The following is a 26,744-nucleotide window of genomic DNA, read 5'->3' on the forward strand; positions in this document are numbered from 1 at the left end:
CCATATTACGTTTACAAATAATAATAATAAAAAATTATTATTATAATGCCTTGCGGCTGCCACTTGATTCTTGGATTCCGAAGGGTGATAATAATTTTAATTGTACTTCTGGTGGGAATATCTTGCAACAGACAAAAAAAGTCAACCTTTTACACAAAGTCAACAAAACGGAATACGATATTTCATGGTTAGTATTCAGACCATATTCCTCATCTTCTTCTTTTATATTCATTAATTCTTCATGTTCACATAATTGTTATTTTTTTTAAAAAAATTTGTGTATCTGACTTATTATCACTAAATAAACACATGCTTACATGATATGATATGTACATCTTCGTCTTTTCCCGAAAAAAAAGAAAGATAATCGTCTTTTTATTAAAATCAAATATATTGATATTATATTCTCATTTCAACTTATACTTAATAAAGTATCATCATATTTACTAGATCACTCGGTAGTTGTTCATGGAATCCAAATTGTCAAATAATAGGGCTCTTGTGAGATGATCTCACGGATTTTTATCCGTGAGACGAGTCAAGTCAACTTCATATTTACAATAATAAGTAATTTTTTTTTACATAAAAAATAATATTTTTTCATGGATAATCCAAATAAGAAATCTGTCTCACAAAATTGAATTGCGTTCGAATTAATATAACATTATCTTCACAATAACTGTCCGAATGTCCTTTTCATTCTTACAGTTGTGCTTGTTTGTTAACGCTGACAATGTTTTAGGTTAATAAATGTTTCATTGTTAAAAAAATAATATCGAGCAGGTAATACTTATCCATCATATGGATGAAAGGTGATGAACAAGTCAAAAATGTGCTCGTTTCAATTTTTTTATTTAGTTAAACATATAATTAAAGTTATCTTGTAGCCGATACATAGAATATTCTGTAATATCAATCAATATAATATATTAATATAATAATATTATATGTTTGTGGTTGTGTTTTATGAATTGACAGGCTATTGAGTAAGAAGAACTTTGCTTTAAAAGTGATTAATTGATTTTGCTTTGTTGTTTGGATTGAGTACTAAGTTGACGTGTGGTGGGTATTGGCATGTTTTCATAATCATTACTTGAAGAAGACAACTTAAATAGATTAGATTTTGAGGTTGAGTTAGGTTCAAATCTCAATCTTAACATTGTATCAGAGGTCAACCCACCGTTATGTGTTGGATTTGTCATGGTTGGGCTAATGTATACACGCAATTTGAGTGAAGCAAATTAAGTGGAATAGTCTCAATCAATCTAAAATTTTAACCTCTGTAATTTTCTAAATTGATTGTGACAAAGGCCTTTTTATTAAAAAGGGCTCATTAGGTGTGGCCCATAAGGGGCTAAAAGTAGATCGAATTCCAAGAACATGAGAAAAGCCCATTGGCAAAAATTAAATTGAAAAATTATTCAAAAATTTAATTATTCGCATCACTGAAGATCCCTTCTCATTCTCAAAAAATAAAATGAAATCCCTGCTTCCATTTGCATTCCTAAAAATGAAATTATTCCATACAATTAAAGACTAAACGTATATCCTTCTATCCAAAGTCCAAACACAAACCCCATGCAATTTGAGTGAAGCAAAGTAAGTTTGCAACAAATTAAGAAGTATGTCAGTTTGGTTCTATCACAAGTATTTGTGGTTCTTTAATCATCTTTAACAACGAAGTGAAGTAATAGAGAAAAACATCATATTATTAAACAAATTGGAAAACGTATATGACAAGAAGAAATTTTTTTAATTAAGATAATCACCATGTATTATGGATGTGAATATAACAAAATCTTAGTTAATTGATACCAATTCCAAAATTAGGGACCTAAATGGCTTAATACTTTAGCGAATGGAACCTTTGCTTCATAAAAATCCTTGTTTTACGAAAATGTTTAACTTAACATATAAGATCCCTTGAGAACTACACAAGAATGCTCAACATATAAGATCCCTTGAAAGATTTAACTTCTTCATAACAGATCATAGGCTTATAGACTCGATTATTTATTTAATAGTAAGTCCCCCTCCAGAAACCAGAGAGTAATTCACATGTTCTTCCTTAGTATCCCATTTTCCTTTTAAATAATAACTTACTGGTCTAGAGCGAATTTCAGGAATTGAACTGAGACCGAACAAAAGGGAAGAAAGAGTATGACTCATATTAGGCAGTGATTGCGTCCATCAAGTAGCACTCCCCTAGAGAACATATGTAGCATACATCTCTACTTACTGATCACAGAGCATTCAAAGCAATTCATCGTGCCTGAAACTCACTGCCAATGCCAATATCCTCTACATATATGACCCCTTGAAAGTTGAGGTGAGTGATACATAACCAAACAAAGAACCATATTAAATGAGAAAAGACAACGAAGTGGACACACATGGATCAAAACATATTATTATTCAACACATTGGAAACGTATATATGTCTGTGTACTAATTGATACATTCCAATATCTTCAAAAGTTGGAAATCAACTTGACAAATTGCCTAAATCTTGCTTCTACTCTACATGTAAAGTACAAACAAGCCAACCAATCTTCAATGAAAAGGTTTGAAGAAAAACTGGCTTGAACATATTGTTTCATCATGTACAAACAAACAACAAGAATCAGATAGGAATATCAGATCATTCCCAATCCATCTCCGACTAAGTTCTATACAAAGTAGCAACACAAAATGTCTATACACGTTTCAAAGCCTTTATAATCACGTCTCTTGTGTCTCCATTTTCACAAATGCATCTTTCCGCGGCCAGCAATCTTCTTCATCAGAAAAAAACAAGGCAACAGAAATGTCAGCAAGTTTCTTCTTGCACAATCTTGATCGCGGAACCCTCAATTGTTTTGGAGCATTAGGAGCTTCACCCTCATCAAAATCACCAAAAATATCCACTCTCTGAAACCCCACAGTCTTCATTGGTGTTCTGTAGGCGAAATGTGTTTGCTTTGCAATTACAGTCTGTTACAAATCAAGCATCGAAATCAAAATTAAAACTCACAAGAAACCTTTAAATACCGAAGAAGTGAAGCTCAAGATCGAAGGACAATATACTCATCATCAAACCCTACCATTTCTCTTATTGTTTTTGACACAAAAAACAGCCTCTTCAAATCATCATGCTCCACGCCACACAAAATTTTAATCTGCATCACAAAAACAATTATTACCCACAAATTCAATCTCAAGCTCAAATGGGAAATGCCAAACATAGATATTAATATTCAAAACACAACGCTAATCCTAACAAAATTCGCCCACGGGGATTCAAATGAAGATCAATCAACAGCACACAAACTCGTGAAATGAACGAATTAAAAACAAAATCTTCCTCGATTTTCAAACAAATTCTGAACTAACCAGAATGTCCTGAGGCAAGGCTTCGAGCGCAGACTTATCAACTGGAAGAAAGGAATCTTGATAACAGTGTTTTTTCGAAGAGGTGCAGAAAAAACTATCGTCGCCAAAAGCAACCCTTTTTCTCCCAAAAGATGTACTTCTCACCAGCCCAATCACATACCCGTCATTTGCCCTAACTAAATCTGCGCCAGATTTTATCCCGAACGCCATTTCCCCAACTTCAAACTCCAGATCTGATAATCAACAGCAAAACCCTCAAAATGGAACAAATTTCAGAACCCCAAAGCCGATGTCTAACCTACGCCCCGCAGAACCTTTCCTTTTGGAGTGAAATACAGATAGAAGGAGACGTATGTATATGCGTGTCTACAGTGGAACAGACCTCAAAACAACAAAACAAACCAAAACCCCTAATCAGAGGCAGGAAGTAAATGGAGATTGATGTAACGGCTGTAGCGAAGAAGGAAACAAGAACCGGCCCGCAACAAAATTCTACACAGGCATCCGCCCGCACTCACACTTCTACTATGTGTCTGCTCCCGCTTAAGAATCGAAAAAGAAAAATCCCTTTTAATTAAAAATCAAATTAGGCGATAATTTATTTGAATTTTCAATTTCCGTGAAGAACTCAGGTTATACGATACGATAAGGAGAGGAGAAATCCTTGTAAATAAGAGGCACAAAAAACTAGCCGTTGCGATTGGACACGTGTCGGGGTGAGAGAAGGTGGGATGCACAACAGGGGGTTGTAGGTCGGTCCGAGTCGGCTGATTCCTTGCGTAGGAAGTCGTGATAATTTCACACGGTGTGGATTGTCCTTTTATGTTACAGTTCGTCTAAGATTCTGACACGTTTCAAGAGATTGGGTCAACGGCTAGGATTGCATGAGGAAAGTGGGAAGTGGAGGGAAGATTCTAAATAGGCGGCTGCAGTGTTTACGCGGTTGTGAATTTTCCACCGCCAATACATTTTTGTATTTTGGTGGGCCCAAATATTATAAATTGAGGGGGAAAATTTGTGATATTTCGTGGTCATTCTTCAAAATGGATTCGATTTAGATAAAAATTTGTGTGAAACAATCTCTTATGTCGTATTTTATGAGACATATCTCTTATTTGAATTATTCATGAAAATATTACTTTTTATGTGAGAGAATTACTTTTTATTGTGAATATCGGTAGGGTTGACCCATCTCACATATAAAAATTCGTAAGACCGTCTCACAAGATCTATTCTTCAATTTGATAGTATATGTTTGTTATTTTGAAAAAAAAATTATGAATGGAGGTGTATCCGTTAATAAGAAAAACGAGTTTGAGGAGTAGGGGCTTAGCAAAATATTTTTTCAGAATTGAGTCGAATTATTTTTCAAAATAAATCATCATTAAACTTTTAAATTATAATTACAGTGTTTTTGTATTTATTCATAAAATAGTGTTTTATGTAACTTAAACATGAGCAGTTTTATAAAAGTGATCATTGCCCCTTCCAATGGTGATGATCCCTTGTTCTCAATCAAAATTTTTCCAGACGAATTTGTCGTAACCTCCTTTCTGTGAAACTTACTTTTAAGGAAGCAGATAAGCGGTTACTTTTACTTTTTCGTTATTTCGTAATCTCCAGTGTCTTTAACGTAAGCAACTATTTTATGTTGACCTACCTCTATCACTAAACTAGACCAAATGACGTAGTAATTCTTTGTTCCCGTTCTATTCCCGAGATGAAATCGAGAACGTCTGAGAGCCGCTAGCTTGGCAAGAGATGAGCTCGAGCTTCATTATTATCTTAGTCGAGCGAGAATCTCATTCAGATACAGCGATTTTGCCTTTCCTTTGAACTCCTTAAGAGTCAAGTTGGCCACCCCCTATACTGAATTAGCTTAGTAGGGGGAGAAATCTATCAAGCAATTCCGATTCTTTTTTTTCTCTTGATTCTTTTCCAATCGAGATGTATAGATCATGTTTATGGAGTAACGAAAATGTGCGTGAAAAAAAGAATGTGAATTCAATCAATGTTTAATCCTGTTCGCATACGATAATGAAATGAAAGTAGGACTTCTATCATTTTCTAAGCTCTTAGCAAGAACTACATCCGGTTTGATTGCGAGTCCTTTTCCAACAAGAGTTCGAGCATTAGAAGCAGGGGTAGTAGGGGAGCTGGATGCGCGATTGAAAAGAAAAAGGCGTAATTGTTGTTGTCGATTAGGAACAAATGCTTAGCTCTGAGACAGAAGAAAACCCTATCAAATATATGCTTGTCAATCGAGTAGGTGATTTTGGATTAGCTCCTGGGATTTCGAGGGAGTTTTGTTTCATGGTTGTTCCATATACATCGGCTTTGGCAAAGTATATTCTTTTGATTGTGCAGCAGCAGGGTCTGCCCTTTCCACTTCACAAGAGTCGTTCCCCCCCTTTATTTATTGCCTCGCCATTTCTAGGAAGATTGTGTCCAGTATCTGGCATCCGAAGAAGCAATGGATGCAGAGGCAAACTATCCATCATTTGGATTCGATCCGTCAGTGACAAGAGAAGGGGGAAAATCTCTCTCCACTTCACCTCCTTATTGGAGGCGCCTGCAGCCAGAAGAATGCTTTGTGATTCCCAACTCTCCCGAATAGAGCTATACATGTCGAATAGATACTATTTATTAGTAATACACGGAACACGGTCCTACTCTTGAAAGACATGTTATTGAGTTAGCTCGATAGTTTATCAAACGAGAAAGATTTCAGTACTTAGCGTCGTGAAAAACCAATAAAATTGATTGTTATAATTTGATTTACATATTATTAGATAAGGAAAAAAATGAGATAGACCAATTAAACAAATAAAATTTCCTTAGATAACAACTTTAAGAATTAAAATCAATATTCTAACATTATGTTAAGTTAGATAACACATTTCAAGAGAGTTATAAAAACATATTTTATTTAAATAATTTCTAAAAAAATTTGACCGGTGGAGAGCAATTTTTTTAAATCGATGCGTGATTGTATAATATAATTATCCTAAAACTAAATGATAAAAAGTTATTACATTCCATGGCTTGTCGCACGTTGGATTTTGGAACCGACGACCCCTTTTCCTAAATTATACGACACTCATTTGTGGAGAGTTTCGCGTGAAGATCTCCGATTAACCTGAATAGATAGATTCACGAAGAAGTGAGTTGATCGGAACTAACAATTTGGGACAAATCCGGTTTACGCAGGCCGGATTGGATCCGATCCGATCGAAATTTATCCGTAAATCGTATGAGCTGGACCAAATTAAAGGGACACAATCACGTTGATCAGATGGAAATTGTGGGACCCGTGTTGTCCGACCGGGTTCGAGCTCAGGACGCCGTGACGGAGGCGACTTTCTCCGCCGGCGGCCAATTATGTTGGGCGGACAAACGGCTGGATTTTGATAAGGAAGTCCTTGGGTTTTCTGTTGAGGGGTTGAAAATCAAGATCAGAACCGTTGTGCCGAACGAGGCGGGATTCTGCTGCTTCGGGGGTGCATCTAGGCTCATCAGGAAGAATTTCACTTTCGAGCTCTTGTCAGATGATTCTCTTCGCACTTGGACGCAAAAGTTCCATGAGTATCTCGATTCTCTTGGTAATTTTTTTTTTATCATTTCTTAGTGTGCGTCCAATTGTTCTGCTATTGAACTTGGAATTCCCGGGAGTTGAAATTTTACCGAGTGTTAATGTAGTTTGGGTGCGATTTTACTTCATATCAAGTTCAATGTAAATCTGCTTGTTCTCCCTTATTGTCATCATCACGATCTCTGTTTCTTTTCGGTAAGATTACTTTTATTTTTAATTCGTAGTTTATATGCGAGTTTAGGTAGGCCAAAGAGGCTATTCATATTGGTGAATCCGTACGGAGGGAAGAAATCGGCTTCAAAGATTTTTTTGAATGACGTGAAGCCTTTGCTTGACGATGCTAATCTCCATTATATGGTGCAAGGTCAGTGGTGCCTTTTTGGCTTACAATGTTCTTAATCTTTGGGCTTCCTGATGGCCTTAAGATTTTTAAGGACGTTGTTATGGATGTATATTGGATTTTTACTCACTTCATGATTGTCAGAAACTGAACATCAGCTTCATGCGAAGGAAGTTGTTCAGTCGTTGGATCTTTCAAAGTATGATGGAATTGTTTGTGTCAGCGGAGATGGAATCTTGGTGGAGGTCGGTTGATTATTGGGACTTTTGAAATGCAGTATGATTTTATGCTTAGATTGTTAAATTTTGTTACATATGAAAAGTTTTACATGTTCTTTTATTATTATTATTATTATTTTCTGTATTTTTTATTACATGTTCTTTTTTTATCGTCATTTTTACGATGATTGCCATTTATAAACCTTTTTTCACGCACAAATGGATATTTCCCCTAAATTGATGAAAGTTGAGAACATCATAGGCATTTATGTTCTAAACTATGCTTTTAGTAGGTAATAAATGGATTGCTTAACAGGGAGGACTGGGCAAATGCAATAAAAATGCCTATTGGAGTGGTTCCCGCAGGTTTGACCACCTTTCATTTTAATTCCTACCATTCAATGATTGGTTTTGACAATATACTTGATTCTCGATTTTTATCCACCCTTCTAAAGGGCGAGGCCTCAAGATCTTAGATGCATTGGGTTCGAACCCCACCGATTGCATGGGGTTGTTTAGTTATTTAGTTTTTTGGTAAAAAAACCGTACCCCATTATATAAAAAAAATTGCTTACTTATTCTCAGCATAAAAATAAAGTGATGTTTATGGATCAGTTTTCTCGGGTATGAGCTGTCATGACATGAATTTACCGAATCAGTAAAAGGACATTTCAAGTATTTTTGTCAGAGCTCTCCTTTTTTCATCCAGTACTATTCTTTCAATTTTATCCAGGCTCTGGGATAAGTACTGACATAGGTTCTTTTTGCAGCACGGGGAGACAACAGTTAATGCTATTTTGTTTCGTTAGTCTTATGTAATCTCTTAACCTGCATATCAGCTTTCATGACATTGTACTTTTGAGGAAATATGAAAAGTAAAAAAGTATCTTTTTGAGTGAACCGTTATTCATTTCTTTGAATACTTTATATTTAAAATGAACAAGAATCTCAAGATTTTACCAAGCACTATGTCAAGTATCTGTTTTTCTTGATTATAGATTACTATTATTACTGCTATGTTTGGAGTATGAGTGTATGACTGAGAGGCTGATTCGTTACACCATGTGTTACTTCTTTAACTCAAATACGTGGTGTTCAATTGTGGGCTTTTTTTACACCCTGTGGACTCATATATGGTATTTTGGGTTGTTGGTGATCATTCCTGTCTTTGAATTTCATGAATGAGAAGATTTTCTCATGTAGTTATTTCTTTTCAGACAAGGAAAGATACCAACGTTAGAGTAACTCAGCTTTTGTTCTTTATATCTTTTGTTCATTTAAATATTTTTGTTCTTATCCTTCTCGAATTACGTTTGTTGCTGAATGTAGGAACTGGAAATGGCATGGCAAAATCACTCCTAGATTCGAATGGTGAACCTTGCGCAGCTTCTAATGCTACACTTGCTGTCATTCGAGGTATGTGAGGTCCTCTTTATTTATTTTTTTCTTGGTCTGTTTTTCTTGAAATATGATAGCCCTTGATTTAGTTCGGGTAGCAATTTTGTGGCCTTTAAATTGCAGGGCATAAGCGGTCATTGGATGTAGCTACTTTATCCCAAGGGAACATCAAATTTTTTAGCGTGTTGATGCTTGCATGGGGTATGTGATCTTATGCTTCGTTCATAGTCGATTTATGTATTGATATATAGTTACTTATTTTTGTTGTTTCAATGCAAGGTCTTGTGGCTGATATTGATATCGAATCTGAGAAATATAGGTGGATGGGGAGTGCTCGGCTAGATGTCTACGTGAGTTCAGAAATTCTAGTTCTCTTCAGTTCTTTATCACAACTAATAATCATTATGTTTATTTTATTTTTTTCAATTATTAACCTGCACAGTCTGGGACTGTTATTGTAGTAGAACATTCTTGAGCGACATATTAGCATATTTGACATAAATAATCGATTGCAAACTATGTTTCTTGGACATTCGGAAAATTGTTACGCACCGTATTGGATACTTTTAGGACATGGATACGGATACAATGTAGATATGGCTGGGAATGTATCCAAAAAACAAACTTTAAAAATAAAATTGGATACGGTACCTGAAACAGACTCACAGAGGGTATGAGGACATGTTTTGCAAAATTTTGAATCGACAATGGGGGGGGGGGGCTATTTTAGAACTTTCGAGATTGTGGAATGGGGGTTTTAATAAAAGGCTGAAGTTACTAAAAGGAAAATTATATTTTTTAAAGTATGACGTACACTATCGTTTGGAATTATTGGATTTATTTTTATGATAAATTCAAAATTTAATGTGTTACACAAATTTTTGCTTGATTTTAATTATTTATATGTTAAATGATATCTTTATCATTATTCATCCTCATAGCATTTGTGTACATATCATATATTTATCTATATACAAGTATATTAAGTAGACGTATCACTCCATGTTGTTTCCTAAATTTTGCAATTGTTGTATCTCGTATCCATTTCCTGTCGTTCATAGGTTCAAAAGCTTTGCCTTGAAGGAACAGAATCATTCTTTTTTATATAAAAAAAATTGTTATATGAATTACCATATTTGGTGTGTTTTGATGTATGAATATGTTCATCGATCACGTTTTGCAATAATTATGTTATTTTTGCCGTTATCTAATTTCTTTGCATCCAGTGGAAGCTAACTTGTTTGAAGTCGTTGATTCACCATTTTTTCTTGGATCCTTAATTTTATCCCTCGTTCATTTCTATTCTCAAACAAGTAATTGTTCCACTGACTCGCTCTCATTCTTATATAGCATGCAACAAATAGTTTATCCATTTACTACCAGTACCTTCCATTAATCTTGTTATGGCTCGTTCCATTTAACATTGTGCAAATAGAGGCATTTCACATGCTTCATGCAAAGGTGTTTCTTGATTTGTTTTTTGATGAAAGATGTTGAAGAAATTGAGAGGCTATAGTCTATACTCCAGCATTCATTCTTGTGGACGGCTAACTTTCTTAATGTTCAGGCAGTTCAACGAATACTTGGTCTTAGAAAGTATAATGGTAGCGTAATGTTTGTGCCAGCACCTGGATATGAAACTTATGGAGAACCTTTGGATCTTGAAAATCAAATCATCGTAGATGGTGAGGCTGAAATGAAATCTGATAAGCAATACAGCTATCATGGTCCTGAAGTTGATGTTAAAAGTTTAAATTGGCGGAAGGTTGATGGCCCTTTTGTTTCAATATGGCTCCATAATGTACCGTGGGGAGGTGAAGATGCAATGGCAGCACCTAATGCTGAGGTTTGTGCCGTTCTGCATGTATATGTAGTAATTGATCCTACTACTAGTATATTGTTCGTTGAATAATTCAGTGTTACTAACCTCCAGTTTTCATATTTTGTCCTCGTAATGATTTGCAGTTTTCTGATGGTTATTTGGACTTGATCATGATAAAGGACATCCCAAAATTTGCATTGCTAAAGTCAATGACTGAATTGAACTCCGGAGGCCATGTCAAATCGCCGTTTGTGTCTTACCTCAAGGTGCCACCTTTTTAAACCAGAGCATACCTTCTAAATATTTTAGTACTATCTGATCTACTACACTGATTCAATGCTAGCTGCATGTCATGTCACACATCTGTTATGCTCAACCTTATTTCCGACACGTTATGAATACCGAGTCCGCATAACAGCGACTGTTGTACTTGGAATGTGTAGAAATCAACCCCAAAATTTTCTCATTTATAAAATCTTTGGTTTTTAATCACTTGGTGAGATTGTTTAAAATAGTGCGTTAATTGTTTGTCAAGGGTAAACTTTATTGCTACTTAGAATGTTGTTTGTGCGTCAATCACTATTTAGCCTAAAAATGTTTCCGTGACTAGACCATACTATTTGAAAACCAATGACTGATACTTATATACACCAGACCCTCGAATAAAAAATCGATAGCCAAGGCATTTGTTAGCTTATTTTCACAAATATATACATGGTTTGAAACATAATTTACTTGGATATGTGATTCTCAACTCTTCAATTTCTACAACTACAGGTGAAGGCATTCGTTTTGCAACCTGGCCCACGAACCAATAACCCAGACAAGGCCGGAATTATAGACGTAGACGGGGAGGTTTTAGCCAGAGGGAAAGGGGCATACAAGTGCAACGAGGAAACTCTAATGAGCTATGGCAAAATAATCATTAAAGTTGATCAAGGATTAGCCACCTTATTTTCTCCTGATTAACGATGTCTTCTTGTCGGAGTGACTGATTTGCTGTATTGACTAATATATACATATGGAGAAGATTATTACATCAATTTGTTGGACTTCTTTTGTATAGGAAGTATTAAGGGAGAAAACGAAGCGACGAATGGCTTGATGTGTGGTTTCTGGCTTGAAAAGTTCATTTATGTTGGAGGCTTTGCCACAACCATCTTGTTGTTGTGCTTTTGAGGTTCAATATTAAATACTGCGTTTTAATTATTCAAGAATAAGCTGATAAAATATTTATATCTATACTATATTATTAAATTTGAAACACTTAGAGTAACTAATTTTTGGTGTCATGGTCTGTTTAAATAATTAAATATATTATTAAAGCGTTAAAACTTTAATGCAAGCCATCTATAATTCAGTGTATATAGTCTTTATTTCTTAATCATCAAGTTGCATGTTTAATTCTTACTTGGATCTTTTTCTAGTTTATTCTTTTTTCTATTTATTTATTTTTTAAATTGTATATCAAAATTGCAATATAATTATTCACTATTTCTTATAATTATATTTTAATTCTCATTTAAATATTAACCAAATGAATTATAAAAAATATTGTACAAGCAAGCAACGCGTGTATCAATACACTAATATTTGATGATGTCGATGTCCGATATTGCAATAAATTTTGTAAATTGTAAAACATGTGACAAATAGTCACGAGTCTTCAGTTTAATTGGTTATACTGGTTAAATGTTATCTTAAACTTTTAATATCAATACAAAATACTAACAAAGATAAGAATTTAGTTCGTCTGATTTCAAATTTGAAAATGATATTATTTCAAAATATACATTTACATACTAAAAAAAGGAAAATATGTAAGAAAATATTTTCCATTTAGTAGCCGACACCTTGTTGCATTGAGTAACATTTCACAGATATGCAGCAGTTGTATATTTTTCCTAAATTTAAATATTAAAAATTAATTTTTGATATATAATTAACCAGAGGAAGAAATGTTTAAGAAAATTGAAAAAAAAGAAAAATAAAATGAAAAAGAAAAAGAAAAAGACAATTGTTATATAATATATATTTTTATAATTATATAAGACATCAGTTCTATTCTATTTTATTAAAGTGGATGATATGATAGTAACCATCCAAGAAAGACACAAATTTTTTCTTCCAACTGTACTCTTATATGATATTAATATTACACTTTTTTTTGTTTTGTTTTTTTAAAATTTCAAAACACACTTTTTTTTAATTTTTTTATTTCAATAATTTAAATATCTATTTAATTCTTCCATGATTTGTCAAATTTCACTTTAATCTATCGATATAAAAAAAATTGTACATACGTATATTGTACGTGCAAAATAACTAGTTTTAAAGAGAAAAGAGAAAACAATTGGAAACATAAAAATAAATAATTTATATTATTTTAATATAATAAACTTTGGTAGGTAAGCAGGCAGTAGCTTTGGATAACGTTGGAGTTTATTACGTTGCATCTCATGAAAGCGACAAGGACCAGAGGAGAGAGATTACTCTCCAAAAACGACGACGTCAAAGCAATATAAAACCCGCAGCTCACGCACTCTCTGTGTGAGATGTCCCACTCCACTACCCCGAGACCATTTTCAGATGAGTTGTCCGTGCGTTATGTCCTCGATTCGAACGTTTTCTGTTTAGGGCTGTGCTGTTTGAAGTTGGACATGGTCTTCTGTGCTGAATTTTGATTTTGTATTTGGAAATTTTGGTCCCACATCAGATGTTCTTTTGTCGGGATTCTGTGTTACGATGACGTCATCATCTTCGTCAACTGGAATTTGCTTTAATTTGAACTGTAGAGAGGGGTCGGAGAAGTGGAGGAGAGGTTGGCCCCGCCGGACTGGTGACTATGCTCATCTCTGCGATCGATGCGCGTAAGAAAACTTTTTTTTCTCTATCTTTTTGGAACTTTGGTTTGGCTTCTCCCTCTGTTTTTTTTTTTACATTTCATGGGAATCTTTCTTAGGTCATGGTTTGAGTTTTTTTGGTCAGTTTCTTCTTTTTAGTGGCATGACACAATTGCGTTGATTTTGGGAATCTTTTTACGAGTTTCCATTTTTTTGTCATTACGGAGTGGAGGCATGTTTAGCTGAAACGGTAGCAGAGGCCGTGGGAGGCTGCTAATCCAGTTCCAAGGATATTTCACGGAACAATAGCGACTCCAGTCGGGGATTATTTTTTTTCCAAAAAAAAATTAAATTTTGAAAAACATTTTGCAATTGCCGTAAAATCAACTACATTCCTTATATCTTACATGGAATCTAGAACTTGGGTGGTTCATTGCTATTCAATTGATAACGTAAAAGAAGATACTTGACTCAGATATTTGATTGTCATTTTTGGTTATATTTTGTATGGTTGAAGTTTCTTGCAGTCACAATATTTGATTTAAAATCTGCTTTGAGTGGGGTGACATGCCCACCAGGAACTGCTTTTAAAGTTTCTTTATAATGCCCAATGGTTGTTATATGGGTTGATTTGCATCTCGACTACTGAAAATTTGTAAGCATTTACTAAGTTTTTTAAGTTAAATATGCATTATTTCTAGGGCATGTAAATTTATGACACGATGGAAAATTAGGAAATGACTAGCCTCTTGCCTTTCTATATATGATTGGAAGATCGTATCAAATAATTCAGATCAGTTTTCTTTTCTTTCTTTCTAAATTGATGAGATTTATCGCCAATATAGTTCTGCTTATGAGGAGGGAAATTTTTGCGAAACATTCCACCTCGATGCTTCTGGTTGGAGAAGCTGCGAATCTTGTGGAAAGGTAAACTGGATTTAAATTTTGGATTTTCGCTTAAATGTAAGTCATTTCCTTAGACTTCGAAATTTTATGTCCAACTTTTTCTGCAGCAAAGAGAATTTGTAAGTTCCGAAAAATGACTTCATTGTTGCAGAAAATTCATTGTGGATGTATAGTATCGTTCCATATGTTCGTGCTGTTGGATGCAGGAGGAATTGAATGTCTAACATGTGCAAAGAAAAGTGACATTCTGGTGAGAATTATGTCCCTTGTTTCTTTACTGGTTTTGTTTCAACGTGTGATTTTACTTTACCTAACTTCATGCTTTAGTTATTGTGTTTCAAATTATGTTGATTGCATGTGGCATTCAGAAAGCTTGTTGAATCTCTAACCTTGATTAATTGTACAAGTTTATTTCAACTTTTTTTCAATTTCATTTATGATAGTAGGTAAAGACCTTGTCTTGGCACTGGTTTTTTTTTTTTTTTTTTAAATTTCAGTTCACATATACTCTGGCTCTTCGAGATTTTACAAGGTTTTTTCAAGGTGGGCAGATCACTATCTGTCCACAAATAATGTTAAATGAGCATCCATGCAGGATCTGGTTACTCAAAAGGCTTTTGAATTGCTCAGTTTGGACGATGTAGTTAGTTTAAAACACATCTGGATGAATTTCTGTGGTGTTGAATGTTATAAAAACATGTTGAGACAGTTGAGATCTATTTTCTATATTGTGTCATAGAAGTTCTATCGTCACAAAACTTAGTTTTCTGCTTTTATTATTATGTCTAGATAAATGAATGAGCCCTCATTCTTTACCTTCCCTTCCCATGCTTCAGACCCCAAATCCTGCCTGGCCACCACCTTCACGCTCTCTTCCTTCGCAACCTGAAAGAATGAAGGACCTCTCTGTGAAAACTTTGAGTGCAACAGTTGGCTCAGGTCCAGAACCATGGAATCCAGCACCCAATTTGTTCAATGGTTTTACCATCCCATCAAATGTGCAGCCAAGGATGCCCTTTGAAATTGATTTACTGGGTGGGATGGACAGGTTTCGCATATGTCAGAGATTTTCTACAGCTTCCCTTGGGACGAAAGATAACTCTTTTGAAAGATTAATTGATGGAAAGTCAAGAATCTGTCCACGGGAATCATTTGTGAATGGTAATGCTGGTAACTTTATTCATCATATTGTGAATAAACTTAAGGCTGCTTGTGCCTTGTCCGGGATATTTTTTACTCCATATGTAATTTTAGTGTTCTGTTGCAGGAGCCAGCTGCAAGGAACAATCAAATTCATCCATAAATGATTTTGGCCCAATAACATTCCCAAACAATGATTCTGCTGTTGGAGGTTCATTTGTGGCTGCAACTTCATCCAAAAACGAAGCCAATGATTCTACCCAGCTTTCTGCTATTCTTTCACAGCCATTCACTCCATCAATTCAAGTCAGAAAACAGATTTGGAATCATAACAGAGTGGACTCATCTAGTGAGGTGCAACCATGTAATGGAAAAACTCGAGGAGATGATCGTGGCCGAGGTCAGTTGCTTCCTAGGTATCGCCCCCAAATAACTGATAAGGAGCTTCAACAGATATCCACCGAGTATCCTGTGGTTCTTGAGTGTCATTTACTTTTGTAGTTTCTACGATCTTTGTCAGATATTAATTTGAAATATGGTTTAACCTAGTATCGTGGTCCTGGTTTATCGATTCACACGTTTATAAGACTTGCATGATCGATAATACAAAATATGTACATTGTTAGTTTTCACTACCTTGAGTTCGCCTTATCTTCTTGTTAGTTCGAACTCGATCATTACTCCATTGTTTGAAAAATTGTTGACTGCTAGTGATGCGGGACGGATTGGGCGTTTAGTCCTGCCAAAAAAATGTGCAGAGGTGAGTCCTCATGCTATATGGTTATTTTTCTTCTATATTCTTATAAATGTAGATGCGAGATGACTTATTTTTTGTTCAAATTCGAATTTGCATGGGTATCTGCATTTTGTAAGAGCTAGATTTAGCTCTTGTACAACACAAATTTCTGTTCATTTCTGAGCATCTATGGGTTCCTTTGTAGTATTATTTTCTAAATTTAGATTCATCCTGTTCTTGGATCTCAGGGGAATTTTGCAATGAACTTACAGACTTTTCAACAATCATGTTAAAGTATAATAGGGTTTGGTATTGCAGATAGGTTTAGTGTGCTTAGATATGGGAAATCGGAATTTCCATTTGGTTTGTGAAATTTTTATAAATTAGCTTTTGGCTCTTGAAAATGTCAATTGCTAATCTGGGTCCTTCATTGAGGAAGATGGTGAAATAGTTTCTCCCAGTGGGATCATAACTGGAGTGATCTGTAATTTGCATATTACTTGTAAGCCTTCTATCTGTTTTGGTTTTTTCGTAGGTATTTTTGTATTGAAATTGTTGGCTTCAAAAATTGAAGGAAAAAGTAAACTTAGTTAGGTTTTCATTTCTTAGTTTGTGTATTTATATCCTGATTGGAAACAATTAAAAAGTGAAACAAAAGGAGAAGTTTCTACGTCAGAATGACAGAATGCTTCGTATAGTCTTCTTTATGCCCCTTGCATGTGCTGACATTATGACATAATTCAGCTTGTTAATGATTCTACAGGCCTATTTTCCGCCAATTGCTCAACCAGAAGGGTTACCTTTGGAAGTACGGGATGTGAATGGGAAGGAATGGGTTTTTCAGTTTCGATTTTGGCCCAACAATAACAGTCGAATGTATGTTTTAGAAGGAATTACTCCATGTTTACAATCCTTGCAACTTCAAGCTGGTGATACAGGTATTTTGTCTTTGCAGCTTCTGCCTTGCTTTTGATTTTTTTCCCCTAATCCTTGAGGGGTGGAAGTTTCCTTTCTTTAATGTGCCACCATCATGGTTGTTCTTCCATAATGTTTACATCTACATGGAAGAACGTTTACGTCCACTATTGGTTTCTGCTATCACTTGCTTGGTTTGGCAAACTAATGCTGTGGACACGCAGGATGGCTTCAGGAATTGCCAAGAGGGTGGGCAAGGGGACGAGAGCTAAGTGTGTTTATGTGTATGTGGTGTGGTGGGGTGGGGGTGGGGGTGGCGGTGCAGCGACTGCATACAGTTATGATGACCAAACTTGCATATATTGAAAAATTACAGAATGTTTAAAGCACTTCATTTTTTTTGCTGGACATTTGAGTAGTATATCATTGAGAATACTCTTTTCCGAGCTAGTATACATATTACTTTTTTTACTTGCAAAATGATTAAAGATGTTCCTTGACAGTAACATTTAGTAGACTTGAACCAGAAGGAAAGTTGATCATGGGATGCAGAAAGGCTTCAATTATGCCATCATTTGATCAGGTTTGTCCTCCAACATCACGTTGTCCTAATCTTGTAAATGACAGCCTTATTAAAAATTTGTGATTCCATGTTCTGCCATCTCACAGTGGTCTGTCAAGAAGTGCCTAACCGCCTTTGCATCTTTGGTTTCCAAACTGATACGTGCTTCTTTTAGGCATTGTAATGGACAAAGCTTCATATCTGTGATTACATGTACTTGTGTTCACACAACATGTGCTCACACATTATAAAGTCTTTCAGTTTTTATTGAATATTGAGTCCAAGTTTAGATTCTAAGTTACTTATTAATACTGTTTTCTTGTTCGCAGGGAGATGAAGCTTCTTTATTTGGGAATAATGCATCGGCTGTTGTGGAGGATGATATCATAAAGAATAGGTCTGGGGAAGTTATTTCAATAAATGGTAATCTGAATGGTAAATCACATCAGAGATTTCCACTCATCAACCAGGATGCCAAATCAAATCCAAGAAGTGCAGGGTCAATGGTTAAATCTACTTTCAATTCAAAGAAAATACTTGAAACCAAGCCAATGACTCATAGCAATAGGAAAAATAGCACCTTGGGTACAAAGAGCAAGCGTCTTAGGATTGAAAATGAGGATATTATGGAGCTGAAGCTCACTTGGGAAGAAGCTCAACTATTGATGCGCCCACCTCCTAAAATTGTTCCATCAGTTTTTGTCATAGAAGGATTTGAAATTGAAGAATTTGAGGTACTAGGTTTCTCAAATATTAAATTTTTGTCGTGCTTTGTTTAACCTAATATCATGTTTGTTTGTGTTTTTTTTTACATGTTGCACTTTGAAACATGTAGATGTTTGGACTTATAAGTTCATTTGTCCTTCATAGTCTAACTTCACAGGTGGCTGCAGAAAAATGAAGCATGTGGCATTTGGCTCAATGCCTTCATTGCCGATTATGTACTTTTTGTTTGATCGCTGATTGTTCTATTTCATGGAGCCGATTTTTTGATTTTTATTGTAACCTGTGTTTATCTTGTCCGACTGAAGTACATGTGTGATAGTAAAACATAACAATTAGTTTACTTTCTTTCTTGGCCAACTTCCTTATTTGTTATCTTTAGGAGGCTGCACCAATTATTGGAAGGCCTACTATTCCAGTAGTAGATAATTTAGGGTAAGTTGCATACTGGAGCTCCGCCCCATTTAAGTCTCTCCCCTTCTCTAGCAGTATTGCCACTTTCCCTGCCGGAAAGCTGACATCAAATTGTTACTTGCCTTAGTTTAAAGATTCAGTGGGCTCAATGTGAAGAGTGTTTTAAGTGGCGCAAAGTACCTGCAGATGCACTTCTCTCTTCTAGGTGGACCTGTTCTGAAAATGTATGGGACCTTGGCAGGTAGTGTGTGTTATGCATATTTCCTTCGTTAACACTCCATTATTTGGTTCTTACACTATTAATCTGAGTTTAAACGTAATCTGAGTTTAAACGAATCCTTGTGGATGTCCTCTCTGGAAGCGTATAAAAAGCTGTGATCCATCGATGGATGATATTTTCGTTGTTTCTTCCAAATTTAATGGCACTTGCTTTCGTCCAAATTTAACAGCACCTGCCAAATGTAGTGAAATTTGACATTTTTTGTTTCAATAAAGACCGACATGTTCACCTGTGGATATTTAGCTTTGCTTCTTTAAAAGAATTATCATGATTGATAAGATATGGCCCCCTTCTGCCGTATTAAACTCCCCACAGATCTCTATGCTCAGCTACCGAGGAATTATTTGCAGAACAACTTAATGAATTATTACCTACCATTAGCGAAGGTAAAACTTAAAAGCTCGTATATCTTTGCAGTAGTATTACATTTTCCTGCTTATTTTTCTCACATTTATATGTTTTCCTGCCCTTCTGAATTGTTGTGAAGTTTCTTTTGAGAAAAACAAGACCACCGAACATCATTCTGATCTGTTTGTGGGCCTGGAAGGGCTGGATGCCCTTGCAAATCTAGTCATCCAAGGGAAGGGAGAAAGCCTTCCACATTCTTCCCCGACAAGGACAAAACACCCTCGTCATAAACCTGGCTGTTCTTGCATCGTTTGCATTCAGCCCCCAAGTGGGAAAGGCTTGAAACATAAGCAATCATGTGAGTGTGCTGTATGTAGTTCATTAAGGCGCCGTTTCAGAACCCTGATGGAGAGGCGTGAAAAGAAACAATTGGAGAAGGAATCTGAATCTTTGCAGCAGCAACAATTACCCGAACAACAGCTGCATATCAATGCACAACCAAGTAACAATGCGGGAAATAATGACGTAAATCTAGAAGATTCAGGCAATGGGGCCTGTGTTGATGAGCATAATGGGAATAAACCGGCTGTGGTGCCTTTGAAAGGTCAAATAGACCTCAATATCCAGCCGGAGCGTGAGGAAGAGTTGTCCCCTGGTTCAAATTCTGGGGCCGTGAAATGTGTCTCAACGGGCTCCACACAGGAAGATATTGGAGGACTGCACTTACCTTCGGACACCCCTGTCCTAGGAAATTAGCGGACAAGCTGATACATCAGGATTGGATTATTTAAATCGACAACTTATCGGAGGAAGATTTCAGCGGGTTGATATTTTGCCATCACCTGCTTTTGCCTTCATTACATTCTCAAAGTTAAAGCTATGCATATATAATAGGTAAGAATTCGTTACTGTGTTGAGGCGCAGTCGTAGATTCTATTATTTTCCTCAGGTAATGATTTATGATGATGCTATGCCAAATCCGACCAGGTCCGGTTGAGCCTGGTCGATTAATTGAGCTGATTATTAACGACATGGTGAATCTGTCTAAACATTTTTTTATTTACTTTTTATATGTATTTTAGGTTATTTTTCTATATTTTTTAAAAACTAAATTCTATATTATCTTTAAAATTTTTTTTAAAAGATTTTAGAATTGCGTTGGAATGGCTCATTTCTTGAGTGCTTGTTCCCATGAAAACTTGTATTTATCAATTTCAATTTGTTTAAACAGGTTAAAAAGTCAGACTGAGGATTATAGATAGTTTGTTTAGTGACAGATTATTGAAGATGAATAAATTGAAATCCATATTGTAGAAAGAATAAATGACATACGACTTGACAGCACGAAGAGAAGTACAACATTTGAAATGTGGAGCGACCTCACTTCAATGGGACAGAGAAATGTTAGCTTTTACGAGATAAACACATCCGTACAAATCTTGGATCAAGGGTTTTCTAGATCCCGTCTCGAAGCATGCGTTGCATTGACAAAATCCATGCAAGACTAGGAAAACAACGTGTTTCCAAACAATAAAAATTATATGCTGTACAAAAATACTGCGGTTACACAGAACCTGGATTACTTTCTCAAGAGTTTCACCACCGTTTTGAGACACTTGTTTTGATGCATAAAACGAGAATTAGTCCCTTTTCGGTAGCTTAAGCTTTGCTTCTAAGTCTCCACTGTAAGGTGCAACATGGTATGCATACTGCTGCATAACAGAGAAGAACACCATTTCGACACAGACCAAAACATTCTGGATTGCTTCCTCAACGTGCTCTGTGTCCAACCAGAAATGATGGGATCTAACAACGCCCATTGCCACGAGGATGTCAAGCACCACTCCCTGTATGAAAAGAGAATATTAAATGAATCACGAGAAGGTAATTATTTCTATGAACAAATATGGGCTTTCTAATTCACGAGATATGATTTTTATTGTCCATGGAGTTGAACCATAAAAAGCAACAGTACAGAGTGTTAGAAATCCATGAAACAAGATTTAATTTTAGTGACTCTCATCAATAGCTGAAATTGTTAACTTCAACTTCGCAGTCTATAGAAATTGACTGCTCCAGTTAATGAGGTCATTTAAACTTATAACGAGATTGTACACACCAAATTCTACACAAAAGATAAACATGTATGCACAATGACTAGCAAATTAACTAGCACTATCACAATTTGCATCCAAACTGGAATTTCAATGAGGTTTAAGAAGGGACCAAGGGAAACAATATGTACCTGCCAAAAGCAGAAGAAAACAATCCCTTTGATGCAGAGGAACTTAGCCAATGGGGTGTGTGGTGCCAATTCTTTAGCAAAGACATGGTAGATGACAACCAAGGAATACATTGCTAAGCAAAATGAGAAGTTGAGAAAAATGGTGAAAACCCAGCTGAGCCAACTCGGATACATCCCGAGCATTTGTAACAATATCATCAAGATAGAGCATACGGGACGGACAATAACAAACTGCCACGTCCAGTGCTTGAGAAGTTTCAATGTCCGGTGATTTAGATGTGTCTTCCTAGGCTGCACATTTCCGGGAAAAAAGGAATTTTTCTCAAAAAAGTTGATAATCTTCCAACAAATTGAAGCAAATGTAACAAAATAACATCATCTCGTAGCTCATGCTCGTGAAAAGTAGCCAAAGACTTCCTACTGCATATGGTGCGCTTTCAGTAGGAAAATCGCTGTAAAATGCTACTCAAAAAATCAGAGCAAAAATCCAATCTTTCTTTCAAATACACAACTTTCATCAGCAGTTATTTTTAAACCCAAATCTTAAAAAGAAAAATAAATGATGGGGTACAGAAAAATCCTACCTGAAAAAGAGTCATCGGGAACGAATGATGAATCTCCCTCCCTTTAATTTCATCAGGCACAATATTTTTGCTCATGGATATATTTGAGTAACTGTACATCAAAGCCAAAAACTTCGCAATTGCCTGCTCCATAACCATACCATACACAATTCCACACACTATCAGAAGCAACCAAAAAATCAACAAGAAAAAATATAAAGAACAAAAATACGCAAAAGGCCGCATACCAAAGCCTCATAGCATTCTTTAACAGAATCCAACAGCCTGGAAAATTGTTTGCCGCCGCGTAAATCTAATATCTCTACAAACGAGTCAATAGCGTAAACTGGAGTCATCATTATGATTATAATAATGGCCTTTTGCTCCTTGGGATTCTTCCAGTAGAACAAGTGCTGAGATAATAGCTGAAAAGTTAAGTGCAGCGTCATCATGACGGAAAATCCTGACGCTGCAATCGTCAGTTGCCTCCGATCCATGTTAGCGAAATCCATTTTTAATGCAACCCAAAGTTTTCTCCTTGTTCTGCAGAAGATTTGGTGAACCAACTAAGAAAATCAAACAGCAAAATCAGTAAAATATATAAAAGGAAAATCTTACAGATTTCTGTGAATATCCGATGGCGAAAGAGCTTCTATCCGAACAAGTGTATCTCACCTACGGACGCCTTGGACTTGCAGGTCCACACTCAAAAGCGTGCCGGGACACTATTTTTAGCAATACGCGTATCAACGGTTTCAAAATAAAAGTTGGAACAGTATTCGGATTTTAAACTGCAAAAAAAAAAAACAAAAAACAAAAATCTTGAATTTTACAAAATCTGGTCTGACAGATTCAACAAAATTTGTCTAGTTCGTTTTGTCTCATCTTTCGCATTTTCTTGAAGTGAAGATTATTATCCACCATATTGATGGATGTTGTTAGACATGCTTAAAGACCTAAGTTCTGGTTCCAGTCAGGTTTCAACCGGTTCTGGGTTGGACAGTTCCAGAACTTGTCGAAACCGGTTCCAAGATTAAAACAACCTTGGAACTGATCCGAACCGTGGGTTAGTTCTATAATTTATAGACCGGTTTTAGTTCGTGTCGATATGGTTCCGAATCCGAATTTATTATTTTTAATATAAAATTATTATTATTAATGGGTAATTTTTAGTATTTTGAAAGAAGTTGAGTACTTCACTTTTGTTTTTATATGTCGGCCTTTCTTCCAGCTGCACATTCGGTTCACATAGTTCACTAACATATAAATCAAACAATTCTTGGAGAGAATGTATGATTGCCTTCTTTTGATCGTCAACATTATTCCGAAGAAATTTAGCATAATATTTAAAAAACATGTCCAACCCACCTTAATTTTGACTAAAATCTAGTAATGTTGTTAAGTCATACACAATGGAGATACTCTCTCAATATTTAAAATTTTGTTTTTCATATTTGAAACAAAAGCATGCATAACAGTATCATCACGGTATTCAATAAATTCATAAAATTTATTGAAAAGCAAATGTAGAAATTTGGTTGATGTTAGATAGTTAATGTCAGAAAAATTTTCGGTTGCTTCTTTAAAATTTATAACAAAGAAAAATAATTACTCAATGAGCTGAAATAGCTCGTGTTCTAAGAATGTAAACACCGATGAATTAAATCAAGTTTGGATTTTAAACCAAGCGAAAAATACTCGAAGTAATCATTCGTTAAGAAAAATTTTCGAAGTATGGATTTTAAACCAAACGAAGTAATACTCGAAGTAATCCTTCCAGCCAACACTTGTTTAACGTCTATGTGTTAAAAACTACATATAAGAATTTAATGTCTTTGTGTAAGACTCACTCAGCTATTCAATATGCTCGATTTTCTGTGTATATGTGTGAGTGATTGTGTGTGTGTGTGTGAGAGAGAACTGATCTATGAATACAACAAGAAAGTGTACCCACACACTGAGAGAATTGTGATTCTAATCTAAACTGATAACATGTTGAAGTGTTCCCTTAAATTTGGGCTGATTGCTTCTTGTAAGCTGATATGAATTGAGTGTGCCCTATCATCCTTTCCTTTCTGTTGATCACACATGTTTGTTGACGATCTTGATCTTGTATTTATAGAGTCAATGTGATGGTACATCAATACTCATCAAATATGTTCGTTGCAGTTTGAATTCGTTCCTCGAAATTTGTCTTGTCCTTTCTGACATCCATTCTAAAATGTCTCGACTTTAAGCTCTGCTGTAAAGTTCGTTATTGTCCTTGATCTGACACTTGCTTTTATACTGTTGTACACAACTGGATTCCACTTTAGATAAGCTTGTCGTGTTCTGCAAACTGGTCGGCTCCTAGCTGATGCTCTGAACTGGTCAGTTGGGTTCTTCATCAGCTGGCCGGACTTCTGAAGGTCTTCTGTTGAACCACCTATCAGCTGAACTGGTCTTTGATATTTCAGTTGGATTGGTTCAGTTTTGGCAATCAATTGGTACATTTAATTTGCGTCTTGATAGCTTTAATTTTGGCTCTATATCAGCTTTTTGCGCACTTAGGTAAATTCGTCAGAAACAACAAGTTTTGTTAACATCAAAATCAAGATTGCGAACTTGAAATGTTCAAACAAATAATTTTCCACATACTTTGAATTTTTCTATTACGATAAACACATGCGCATTTAACACATAAGTTGATAATATGATATAAACATCTAACATGAAGCAAATTAACATCTAAAATTGGCTTTAATAAATCTTAAGCTATTTAATCGCAAGAGTATCACTCACATAATTTAATGTGATCGACATTACTTTATTTTATGTTCCATAAATCTTAACAATATCTAAAACATATATAACTATAGTATATGTGTTGTGTAACAATTCTAAATAATCATGCGCTAAAATTATTTTTTGAATAGTTCAAATTTTATCAATCCAATGACATGCATCAAGATAAGATTCATGTGTCAAATGAGTCCAAATATCAGTTCCTAAACTAATTCTACAAGAAATATTTGAAAGATGCGATTTTAATGTTTTTTTATATTTCTTATACATATCAAAGTAATATTTCTCAAGTGTGTGCCTAAAAATATTATAAAAATCAGGTTGAATAATAACAGTAAATTCAATAAAATCTTCTTGTTCATCTATTATAAATGGTTGACAACATTTCGTAACAAATTTAATAATGACTTTTCGAGAATTTTCTTTTGTAAGTGAAAGATTTACCACTTGGAAGATTAATTTGTTGTTGGTTGATTCCCTACTTAATGGTTGTAAAATATCGGAGTGAAATTTATGTACCTTGACTAAATGTTTTTTCAAAGTGCCGATATCACCGAAACTACCAACCGTTTTATAAGAATATTTGGTTTTACAAATTCAAATTTTACATATGTCAAAAGAGTTATTCATACCTTGTTTTTTAATATCGAAGTTATCCAAACTTTGTTTCTTTTTGCTTGAACTGTCATCGTGCTTGTTGCCATTGTGTTGCTTGCTCGAGTAGACGATGGTGTTCCTTCATCTTTGTTGGGGAGTTTCATTTTTTTCGTCCTTCTCGTGGCCAAGTTTGACTTCATCAAAATTGGAGATGTAACCAAAATTTTCACCGAAGTCGAAAATGTATTCACCACCACCACCACATTTAGAACATGACACTATTGAAATTTGAATTATTTATTGGAGTAAACTTCGAAATAGTAAGTAAATAATTATAACAAATTTTATTGAAACTTGATTGTAGAGAGAAGTGAAGTTATAAGAAATAATGTGAAAATGTTAAAAATGACATTGTTTTTATAGTTGATTTTTGACTGGTTCGGGAAACTTAATGGATTGTAGGTAGTTTCGAGTCCCATTCATCCGTACTGGTCCTCGTTCCGGGCTTAAGTCAAATCTGTCGAGATCTCAAGTTGGTGAGATGAAACGAAGGGACCCAATTTCAGGGGTCCTTTCTGTATGATTATCTACCAACTGGATAAGAATCGAATATGACCAGAAGACAGATGTCAATTTACAAAGAAGTGCACACAAATAATTAATTGAAACAGATCTATATCACACAGACCGAATACCAACACTAGTTGTTAGTACACACAGTAGTGATCTTTCGATACACTACACCGGATAAATATTTCTCAGATCCTCATAGCTTTTACCATTTTTAAACGAGTCTTCAAAATCATAAAATATGTCACTGAACTGGTCCTTGCAAAGAGGGACCACTCCACTAAAAACTACACATGCACCACCAGAGTTACGCAACAAGATGATGCTACAGAGATTACAATGAAATTTGAACCGTATAATTAAATTCAAAGGGAAA

At 35.2% G+C, this 26,744-nt stretch overlaps 4 protein-coding genes across 6 annotated transcripts; 2 read left to right on the top strand and 2 right to left on the bottom strand.

Annotated features, from left to right (window-relative positions):
* Window positions 1-2,394: 2,394 nt before the first annotated feature.
* On the bottom strand, window positions 2,395-4,075 carry LOC142542619 (F-box protein At1g61340-like). The gene is made up of 3 exons (XM_075649350.1): window positions 3,373-4,075; window positions 3,084-3,158; window positions 2,395-2,973 (listed from the first exon to the last, which is right to left on the bottom strand). The coding sequence occupies exons 1-3, from the start codon at window positions 3,580-3,582 to the stop codon at window positions 2,722-2,724; spliced, it is 537 nt and encodes a 178-aa protein (XP_075505465.1). The 5' UTR covers window positions 3,583-4,075; the 3' UTR covers window positions 2,395-2,721.
* Window positions 4,076-6,403: 2,328 nt separating this feature from the next.
* Window positions 6,404-11,783, top strand: LOC142542620 (sphingosine kinase 1-like). 2 transcript variants are annotated; one of them, XM_075649351.1, is made up of 10 exons: window positions 6,404-6,974; window positions 7,206-7,328; window positions 7,449-7,549; window positions 7,816-7,888; window positions 8,852-8,938; window positions 9,044-9,121; window positions 9,200-9,270; window positions 10,488-10,766; window positions 10,886-11,008; window positions 11,520-11,783. In XM_075649351.1, exons 1-10 carry the CDS (start codon window positions 6,626-6,628, stop codon window positions 11,709-11,711), a joined length of 1,476 nt encoding a protein of 491 aa, XP_075505466.1. In that variant the 5' UTR covers window positions 6,404-6,625; the 3' UTR covers window positions 11,712-11,783. The 2 variants fall into 2 exon arrangements, with proteins under 2 accessions (XP_075505466.1, XP_075505467.1); XM_075649352.1 differs by lacking the exon at window positions 6,404-6,974 and having other exon boundaries at window positions 7,205-7,328; window positions 7,813-7,888.
* A 1,398-nt stretch (window positions 11,784-13,181) lies between these two features.
* On the top strand, window positions 13,182-20,731 carry LOC142542622 (B3 domain-containing protein Os07g0563300-like). 2 transcript variants are annotated; one of them, XM_075649353.1, is made up of 13 exons: window positions 13,182-13,612; window positions 14,431-14,512; window positions 14,643-14,741; window positions 15,328-15,652; window positions 15,759-16,095; window positions 16,295-16,391; window positions 17,131-17,305; window positions 17,786-17,865; window positions 18,174-18,578; window positions 18,950-19,002; window positions 19,109-19,222; window positions 19,577-19,647; window positions 19,749-20,731. In XM_075649353.1, exons 1-13 carry the CDS (start codon window positions 13,488-13,490, stop codon window positions 20,363-20,365), a joined length of 2,580 nt encoding a protein of 859 aa, XP_075505468.1. In that variant the 5' UTR covers window positions 13,182-13,487; the 3' UTR covers window positions 20,366-20,731. The 2 variants fall into 2 exon arrangements, with proteins under 2 accessions (XP_075505468.1, XP_075505469.1); XM_075649354.1 differs by having other exon boundaries at window positions 13,503-13,612; window positions 14,599-14,741.
* Window positions 20,732-21,002: 271 nt separating this feature from the next.
* On the bottom strand, window positions 21,003-23,220 carry LOC142542623 (uncharacterized). Its single transcript, XM_075649355.1, has 5 exons — window positions 23,036-23,220; window positions 22,666-22,960; window positions 22,439-22,561; window positions 21,855-22,145; window positions 21,003-21,456 (listed from the first exon to the last, which is right to left on the bottom strand). The coding sequence occupies exons 2-5, from the start codon at window positions 22,927-22,929 to the stop codon at window positions 21,250-21,252; spliced, it is 885 nt and encodes a 294-aa protein (XP_075505470.1). The 5' UTR covers window positions 22,930-22,960; window positions 23,036-23,220; the 3' UTR covers window positions 21,003-21,249.
* Between the last annotated feature and the right edge of the window lie 3,524 nt (window positions 23,221-26,744).

This window comes from Primulina tabacum, chromosome 4 (assembly GCF_025594145.1).
Source record: "Primulina tabacum isolate GXHZ01 chromosome 4, ASM2559414v2, whole genome shotgun sequence".
NCBI lineage: Eukaryota > Viridiplantae > Streptophyta > Magnoliopsida > Lamiales > Gesneriaceae > Primulina > Primulina tabacum.